The following is a 9837-nucleotide window of genomic DNA, read 5'->3' as shown; positions in this document are numbered from 1 at the left end:
TTTCCATGGTGGCCAAACATGGCCTGGGTGGATGTTCTGGCTAACTCATTTTCCTAGATTAGTTTTCCAAAATAAAAAAAGTTTTCATATTTTCATGGAAAATTGTGAATTTTATTTTCTATGAAATATTTTTACATGAAATTTTTTATTTCCCGTAATTGTCATAATGCCCCCGTTTGGCAGCCGTGAAAAATTATTCCCTCCAATATGAGTGGGCCCAATTGTGAAAATAAATACCCTACCCTAGTTAGAATTAATTGTTACTTTTCTGTTTTTAAGGTCTTTGCACCCATACTCTCAAGCTCTCTCTCTTGTCATCTCGCACAACTAGCCCCACAAATATTCCATGGAATGTTTTTGGGAATTTCGGGCCTTTTTCTTCCTAGAGCCACCCACTTGTAATGTAAAAGCGTAGTTATAAATACACTAGAGGGGCCAAGAAAAGGGAGCAAATATATCACTGCCAAAATGTTTTCACGGTTTCCAGTCCAAACATGCCTTGTAAATGACAACATTCACTAGGAAAAAAACAGAGACTTCAAGGATGTGTGGTTACAAGCGACACCCTCTTTGCATTGCAGGAATTTTGTCAATTTTTTTTTTTTTGAAAGGAAGCAGTTTTCCAGAATTTCCAATCTTTCCGTTGTTTAACTCAACTCAACTAAGCCTTTATCCCAAACGAGTTGGGGTCGGCTAATGAATTCTTTAGAAAATTTTCATGAAGAAGGTGAAAGGATCTACTGGCTCAAATTGACTAAGTCTAACCCTGACACTAGCAGGTTCGTCTACATGGATTATTTTTTTCCATTCTCTCCTTTCTAAGGTCATGTTATTTGCTATGTTCCTAGCACTCGGAGTCTTTTCATTGTTTAACTATATATGAAAAAAAGGGATTTCCTAGGGATCATTACGGAAGGCATTTCACGGTGTGGCTGTTGCATGAGAGACAGCCACCTCAGATGAATTAAATGAATAAGACAAAATCTGTGCCTGTGTGGCTGCTCTCTCATGCAACAGCCCAAGTGCTGGATGCCTTTTGCGATTGTCCCTAGCAAATAATACATGAAAAAAAATTATGAACCTTTGCGATTCAATTTTTATTTAGAGGAACCTTCAATTTTTTTATGATAAAGTAAGTCATAACAACATTATTTCCCCCTAAGTCGTACGAGGGAAAAATTTTCAAGAAAAAAAAAAACTTTTCTGCCAGAAATATTTTTCCAGCAAACCATAAATGGCAACATTAACTAGAAAATTAAGGGGCAAAAAACCTATGAAACCCTTATTTTTCCAGGATCATGTCTAATGGTTTCCTACAAAATAAATGATCCTCATTAAAAAAAAAATGTAAAACAAAGTGAGTAGTGCCTTTATCAAAACATGATAGTCCGGATATCAATCCCATAAAATTATTACTATTATTTTTCTTTTTAGAAAGTTTAGCCTAATCTGATTGAGAATAAGGACCTTGTAAATTGTGGGCTGCACCCTGTAGGTGCTATAGGTCAAATATCACACTGATCAGATGATATCGACCGTCCGATCAATGGAGTTTCAGCCTCTGATCTTGATGAATGTGAATAATTACCCTTTTGCCATTTTAATAGTTAATTTGCAGCCAATGGCCCACCATGGTAGGCCCATAATTTTTGCAGAAAAGAAAGTGCAGATTGTAATGGGTAACACAAGGCACAATATTTTTAAAATGTGGGAGACATGGGCTAGATTGAAAATATGGCACAGTAATATTTACAAATTTTTTTCAAAATAATCCTAAGAATTTTTAAACAATGGATTGAGCCTCTACCTCAATGGTCAAGGCTCTGTTCTTCAACATCTCAAGGTCAGAGTTTCAATCCCAGCTTACCTACCAAAAAAAAAAAAGAAACTTTAAACATTATGGAGTAATTAAAGTTTCTTGCATTTTCAATTTATTCACTGTTGATTTTACATAATTGTTTCTATTCTCATATTTGAAGTTCAATACTTATAGTGGATTCATGGCATACAAATTCAAATTAAAACAGGAATCATTTTACATGGGTTGTCCACCATGAAAAAAACTTCCATACAATATTTTTGGGGCTAGTTGGGAGAGATGGGTCACAGATGGAGAGACTAGAGAAGTTGGAAGTGAGGGGAACACTCAAAGCACCTAAAAATCAGGAAAACAAAATACCAAGAGCAGTGATAATTCTCCTCCCCTCTCCCACCCCAACAGAAATCGTTAACTTGAATATTTCATGGAATAACTTTTCATGCTTGCCAAACAGGGCATTAAATGCGTAGGATTTTAGCAGATATTTGGCCAGTAGGATCTAACCTTTGCCTCACTCAACACAAACTTGTGTGTGTTTGAGAGAGAGAGAAGTTTTATCAACAAAATTTTCCTTACAAAAATGCCTTGAGTGACAAAAAAAGACAATAATAACTTCACACTTAACAACTTAATAAATAAAAAGATAAATTATGTTGATAAAATTAGAAAAAAATACCTCACGAGTGATAAAAAAATATGAAAATAATAACCACACACTTAACAACTTAATAGATTAAAAAAAACCACTACCAACAGATTGAAACTGATCTATTACAACAAAAAAAAAAAAAAAAAACCAGGTTGAAACTGATTCACTCCTTGCATGTCACATTATTCAAAAAACAGTTCCTTGTCTACGAGAAGGTCACGCGGTGCTCACATTATTTTCTCTTTTGAGCTCCAATGATGGAGAACTACACACCTGCATAGAAGACAAACAGTGCAGCAGATCTGTTACCCAAGAATAATAATCACCATAATAATTCCCCGTATCTATCAAGATGAAAATAGATTTGAAGAATAATATGAAAGATTGATCTCAACTCAACTCAACAAAGCCTTTGTCCCAAACTAGTTGGGGTCGGCAATAATATGAAAGATTGATAATGATGTAAAAAGGATAGAGTGGCAACTTCAAATGAAGGAGGGGAGCAAACTAAAGACAAAAGCTTATAAGGGTTCTGAATGCATCAAAAGGGGAAAAAATTCTGCATTTAAGTATCACATTCATGATTAAAGACCAAAATTTTCCCACTGAGAACGTTTTATGAAACTCTTTGACCACCAAATTTGGAGTGTCTCACACGATTCACAGGGTTCTGAGAGCCGCTTAAGTTATCCAAAGATACAAAGTGCATCCACATGTTCTTGGGACCTTGTCAGTTAAGTTGGTTTGGATCTAAGACCATTGAATACCTCAACTATAAACATTTTTCCGAAAAACAGCTGATTTGGTTCAAGCTCGTGATGGATATTTTACCATAAGAGAGGGCATTTGGAAAAAGTATTATTCTAATGTCATAATTTTGAAATCTCAATAATGTCATCATTTTGAAATCTCAACCATGCTCAGAAAGAACCGTAATTTAAGAGTTGCAACAGAAAATTATGGTGCAAGATAATAGTGCTCCGAGTAGTTCAGTGAGTACTTAATGCAAATCCAACTCTGATACCAAGTTTGGTGCAAATCTTAGCTCTGATACCACTTTGCTGCAAATCCGATTCAGATACCAAATTTGGTGCAAATCTTAGCTCTGATACCACTTTGTTGCAAATCTAGGCGAGGGAGGTGGGCCATGAGGAAAAGAGGTATGATGAGCCATACGTAACGTAGACATCCCCCCACATCTAGTCTAAACAAAAATACTAATAATCCAAATAAAATGCTAATAAAAAATAACACAAGTCCAATAGGAGAAAAAAAAATCTAATGACTAAGAAAATTGAATCACGTCAATATTGGAAAGAGAACAATTTAATCATTCCAGTAATTAGTTAGTTAACTAGACTCCAAGAAAGACCCGAAAATTAACTTTTTTGAGGGAGATAAATTATACTATGAAAATATGCTGAATGACGCCAGAACACGTATATAAGGCTAAGGTCTGACCTCTTCTAAGCAGTCACCTCATTACTCTTCCAACAACTGCGAAGTGCATGACAGCAGTGACGACAACTCTTCTTCTGTTGTCATCCCACAACCTTGCCATCTGATTCTACCATACTTGTCAAGAAGGAAAATATACCTTCAGAGCAACAAAAACAAAGTATATTTCAGAATCAACTTCCCCATAGCCCGAAGGCTTTAACTAGAGATAAACAATGAAATTGGAAAGCTTTAGCAATGGTACCCAGTCAGGAGGTTCAATATTTTAAGCTCTTTTCTGAAGTAGTAGTGGTCTCCAAATGAATAAACAACCTGTCTCTGGAGAGCATGATCCCTTGCATCAGCATTTGATTTCCGCATTGTTCGAAGGAGTAATCTCTTTATTGGACCCAATGATAAGAACCAAGAGTCTATAAGTGAAACCTGAAAATATGATAGTGAAAGCCCAATGCACCATAAAAGGTGAGAGAGGAAAAATCAGTACATGTTTGATATTAATAAAAATATGGATCTTTAAGGTGCAAATATGCTAATCCAAATGCTGAATAATGCATATTTAATTCATGAATTTCATTTTTGAAAAACAGACAATTTGTTGCGTGCATTCTGCATGGCCCGGATTGTAATATAAATGAGAGCAACTGCATGCAAAGAAGAAAAGAATACCTGCTACAGTAGTTCTATAATGATGATTGTGACAGAGCCTGCCTTTTAACAGGCAAACCAAGATAAACATAAAATGTATGCTGATCGTGACACACGTCCATTATAAATTTAAAAAATCAAGATTGTTAGTGTCCATATAAACAATGTTAAGAGGCAGGAATGAAACTAAAACCAGAAGCTAAACCCTATTCAAGTACACCAAATCATACTGGAATGGGGAATATGCAGATTCGCAATTTGATCCAATCACCATTCACCTTCTTTCTTTTTTTCTTGTTTGAAATGAGATCCAAACACCATTCACTAAATATCCTAAACAACTCACGGTACCCCTAGTATTATTTTTCACGAGTGGTCTCTTCACAGCACAACTCACGCATCAGAGTCCACACCTTCTGTTTCAGTCTAGCACCATTGTCTCTGTAAGATCCCACATAGGAAAGAGAAAAGATTGCTGGACTATATACTTGGATTCTCCTTCCCCCTGTGTAGACGTGTTTTCAGCATCTCCAAGGGGTGCGACCCTGCGGAGTGGGTCGGGCACGGTAGTGCTACTGGAAAAAAAGGGGGCAGGTAGAAGACCCAGAACTGGACAATATTTACATAATGGGGTCGGGGCGTCACATAATGGTATCAGAACCGGCCGGTTGAATCATATACTTAAAGCAATGGTTAGTGATGAGTGGGTTGTGTGAAACAACCAATTACTCCAAAAGCTTAAGCTGTTCGAGTTGGTATTATTTAATCATTTATACTTTAACAGGCTGCAGCTATGGGAGAAGGGATAAATGCTCTTTATAAGAATGATGGTCAGATTCTCAACAAACCTATGATAAACATGTAGTAGGACGCAGTTGGGAGTACTAATTGAAGACAAATCAGATGGCATAGTCGACATGTACTGGTACAAAGCCACATTAGTAGCTATTGAGTATGTTGTATTGCTTGTATGGGCATTTTAGTCACAATTGTCTACGACTTAATTTATATAAAAGAAATAAAAGGAGGCAGCAGCCTCTAAGTGAAGTTGCTAAGAATATTTTCTCCTTTCTTCTCCTTAGTCTTTTTCCTTTTCATCTTTTTCCATTCTTCCTTGATCTCCATACGTGCAGGTTTCTAATTAACATCGGAGCAGGAGACTCAAAATGGTTTTTCCATTTTACCCTTCTACATCACCAGCTGACGTCATCAAGTCGTATGGCTGACTTTAGCAGTCGTATGGCCATTAAAGAGGCCTATTTTTCTTAAGGTTTGATTGAAGAATTTTTTGGGGATCCATGGTGTTTGTTTCCCCCAATTCTTATGGCGATTCAAGGTAGTTGATCTTTTTTTTCGGGAATCCATGGTGCTTGTTTTCCTCAATTCTTATGGCGATTTGAAGGTAGAAGCTGATCTTTTTTTCAAACATGCACACACGCACGTGAGTGAGCGTGTGTGCGTGCGTGTTCTGCGCCACTGAATTTTGATACACCGAATTTACAATTATTTCTGTAACCCAGTATCCAATTTAGATGGTATTTCCAGGAAAGAGATAAGACAATTATAATGGATATGTTAGCCCTAGACAGAACATTAATTTGACAAGAAAGCGTCATTGCCAATGATACACAACAGATTTTGAGAAGAATTTGTACAAAAAAGAGGATATTACAATTTCAATTATGCTTGACTGGTAAGATCCAGCAGCAGCTGACTGGAGACAAAAAGGTATATCTGATTTAAAATACAGAGATGGTTTTGCATGGATTTTGTAAGCTAGTGTTGCACTATGAACTAAAGAGAATCTATGTAGAGCACATTTCAGACATAAAATGCCAATTAATAGTGCCATCATAATGAATCCATTAAATGCTAAAAGCAAGATTAGCATATCAACAGTGGCACAACCAAGTTTCACCGTGTTTAAGATGCAGTTCCCAAAGCTATGGAACCAGAGATAAGAGAGCAAACATGCATGCAACTGTTTATATTAGAGTCCATCTTTGCAGTCACCTCATAAAACTGGAGATTTTTTGAAGCACTAAAAGCATCCAAAAATGGAACACTCCATGACTGGATCATTGCCTGTGCAAATAAAGAAAATAGTAAGGCAAAACCATTATAAGCAAGACACCAGAAAACTCAATAATCAGTACAAAATTCTCCTAGTAAAATTGAAACTGTTGTTGTCACTAACTACACATTGTTGGTGTCATGCATTACTACATGGAAGTAAGTGACATTTTCCACTATTTCTATATTACCTGCTCATCTATATTATTAAGAACAAAATTGAAAAAATAATATTTGAATTAGCTAATATATAAAACCAGTCAAAGAAAGCAGAAGCATCCATACCTCAGAGCTTGCACGAAAAGAAAGGCATAGCAAGGATGCACAAGGGATAGCCTTTTTCCCAGCATTGATATCATTTTGTTCAGAACTAATGGGTAGTTTAAGACTCCTACCATCTGAGAAGTTTGCTTCTAAAGCAGGAAACTTTACAGCCACCATTGCTGGAATAAGAGTTTTATTTGCCATTGAAATCTGCACAAATCCATATAATCAACATTAGATTAACAAATTCAGATTTATTAATAGAAATTAATATGTGAAAAAAATATGTGCTTCCTGTATAAAAGGTACAGTGATGGCAAACACATGGACTTAATAGATGATAGACAGACACAAAGTAATTCTAAAGTGAAAAATAGAGCAAGGTATTCTCATGGCTGCAAAAATAATTCATTTCCATATGATTAATAAAAAGAAAAGACAATGAGACGGAGGAAAATAATCCATTAGGGCTATCTGTTTCTACAACCCCAAGCACCCCTTCTGCTTATTCTCCAACAGTAGTAGGTAGGTGATCAATTTAAAAGTGGATAATATTTTAGTAGCAGTAATCTTCTCCCGAATGTGCTACTCCAGCTTTCAAACCTCGCTCCTACCACCGACATTTGGTCCTATATTCTTGGTAAAGTTACATCAAGATTGGGCAGGGACCCTGACACTAAATGATTAGTGAATGGTTTTTGTATCATCATGAAAAAATGCTCGGTTTTTTGGGTAGCAATAAATAGAGCACAGTTGTTTGATCCAATGCAGAGGCAAAAACCCGATTCATGGCCACTACTGTAGTTGAATTGTTTGGCTCAACTTTTGCTGCACTAACTAGATATAAAAATCCAACTCCTATGCACTCTATTATGATACTCAAAGCTCATCAAGTTGTCACAGAAGAGAATGGTGAGATGACTCCTTGCTTTGTCACAAGCCACTGGTGATGTGTTACCAAAGAACAAAGTTGATCATCATAATCAGCCAGTTAACAAGATGCTCCAAGATCCATGTCAAAAAAAAAAGATGCTTTAAGGAAGATTCAACTTGAGGGAGAGTGTCACGATATTTTCATGAGAAGGATTATTATCATTAAGGGCTTTGTGGTATTTTTGCTATCTCAAAAAGTGTGCATATAGTGGTTGTTCTCATTTGAATTTTGATTATCTTTTCTGTCATGTACTCAAGATCATCACTTTAGCAGGGAGATTAAAATTTATATTTTTAAGTTATATAAGTAAAAAACGAATTATTATTTTTTATCAGATGCGAAATTCAGAAGTGAGCACATTGAAGATAAATGAAAAGTATATTTTCATTAATATGCTATTTTTACTTTTATTGAAATAATAGAACTATTATTTGGGAATGAGATTTTCATTCACAATTTAGACTGCCATATTGACAAAGACATGAATGGTAAACCATGATATTCTCTGGTGGATAGACAGAAATAGCATGAATTACATGGACTGTTCTATGAAGAAAGACATATGGCTTGGTTAAGAGCAAAGAAATGGCAAACATGATTTAGTCACTCAAACATGAAATTATACATGGATTTTATGTACAGTGAGAAACACAAATGCACGCACCTACATGCACTGACAAGCTGACTAATCAAAAGCAATATGTTTAAGTAAACATAAATAATCATATATCAATAAAATATAAAATGAGCGGGGATTATATCTCTCAATTCTCCCCTTAAACACCTCGGTTACAAAATGATATCAGAGCAGGCGGAGAAATCTATATATCCATGAATATCCCTTCTTCTTATCCAATCCTCGATCAAGACCGGAACGGCCACAAGGAGTCTCCTCTAGTACCAAAATACACATTGACAGGGGACTGAGAAGCTTGCTGTAATGTCAGCGGCATACAGCTGACATCAGCAGCCACATGACTTCAATGTGGAATCTCTCTAAATTTCAATCAGATTAGGGAAAAGGGTAACTCCTTTTGTTGGCCAGAATGACTCCACTACTCCCAAAAATTTCAGAAGAAAGAAATATCTATTTTTCAATCCTCTGATTTATTGGGTAGAATGACTCCACTACTACCAAAAATTTCAGAAAAAGAAATATCTATTTTTCAATCCTCTGATTTATTGGGTGTCTCTTTTCTATCTACATAAATTCATACAGAACCAAACATTCAGAACACTTCCAATAAACAGGTGAATACCAATTAAAAGCTTCAAACATTACAATTATATCCAGGATAATATCACTTATATATCATTAAGATAGTAAAACTGAAAAGAACATAGCCTGAATTTTAATTTCACATACCTTACCGCCATGTTTCTTCAGTTCTGACATGTCAGCAAAGTATCCTCTACTCATTTCATCTGAACTGCACTAACCCATATGAAAAATCTTCCTTTTAATTTTCTTATGATAACTATTTTATTTTTAAAAGCAGAATGGTAGATCAACTTCTAAATAACCATAGAACCATATCTAAAAGAACCAAATTGCAAGATAAGGACGTACATCCTGGCGCGCTCTTTTTTAATGGCCTCTTTGTTTCCCATCTGCGAGAAAGAAAATTTTTTGAAATGAAAACAAATTGTAATAAAGAGAAAGAGAGAGAGAGGGAGATAAAAAAAAATAAAAAAAATTACTTGGTAGATATCGATGAATCGATGGGAAGTCTTCTGGATTTGGGGGTGATTTGAAGGAAGAAATATGTCTTCATTTGGGAGAAATAATTGGAGTGATGAACGAATTGGAGATTTGGTTGATGAAGGATGGATCAAAAGACGCCTCAAACTCAACATTTTCAACCTCTTAAAATCTCGAGGAATGTCTCTGTAGGGTGCTTTCCGGTGGTAATACAACAGCTCGTTCAATATTTACGACTGGGAAGTGATATATTCACCCCCCCTTTTTTTTACTTAGGACAGCCCCCTCTAGGG

At 35.8% G+C, this 9837-nt stretch overlaps 1 protein-coding gene across 5 annotated transcripts; it reads right to left on the bottom strand.

Moving 5' to 3' along the window:
• Positions 1 to 1722: 1722 nt before the first annotated feature.
• LOC143855237 (ATPase complex subunit) lies at positions 1723 to 9771 on the bottom strand. Of its 5 annotated transcripts, none has more exons than XR_013237747.1 (9): positions 9544 to 9771; positions 9413 to 9453; positions 9209 to 9272; positions 6930 to 7118; positions 6585 to 6656; positions 4171 to 4349; positions 3930 to 4065; positions 2700 to 2741; positions 1723 to 1867 (listed from the first exon to the last, which is right to left on the bottom strand). XR_013237747.1 is itself a non-coding variant. In XM_077365474.1 (9 exons), the coding sequence occupies exons 1-7, from the start codon at positions 9697 to 9699 to the stop codon at positions 3951 to 3953; spliced, it is 816 nt and encodes a 271-aa protein (XP_077221589.1). In that variant the 5' UTR covers positions 9700 to 9771; the 3' UTR covers positions 1723 to 1867; positions 2700 to 2741; positions 3947 to 3950. The 5 variants fall into 5 exon arrangements, 4 of the variants coding, with proteins under 4 accessions (XP_077221589.1, XP_077221587.1, XP_077221588.1 ...); XM_077365474.1 differs by having other exon boundaries at positions 3947 to 4065; XM_077365472.1 differs by lacking the exon at positions 1723 to 1867 and having other exon boundaries at positions 2429 to 2741; positions 9544 to 9770.
• Between the last annotated feature and the right edge of the window lie 66 nt (positions 9772 to 9837).

This window comes from Tasmannia lanceolata, unplaced genomic scaffold (assembly GCF_043159265.1).
Source record: "Tasmannia lanceolata isolate RefF3 unplaced genomic scaffold, GAP_Taslan_0.1 ptg000020l, whole genome shotgun sequence".
Lineage (NCBI taxonomy): Eukaryota > Viridiplantae > Streptophyta > Magnoliopsida > Canellales > Winteraceae > Tasmannia > Tasmannia lanceolata.
The sequence above is the reverse complement of the archived record's forward strand: the minus strand, read 5'-3'. Positions and strand labels throughout refer to the sequence as shown.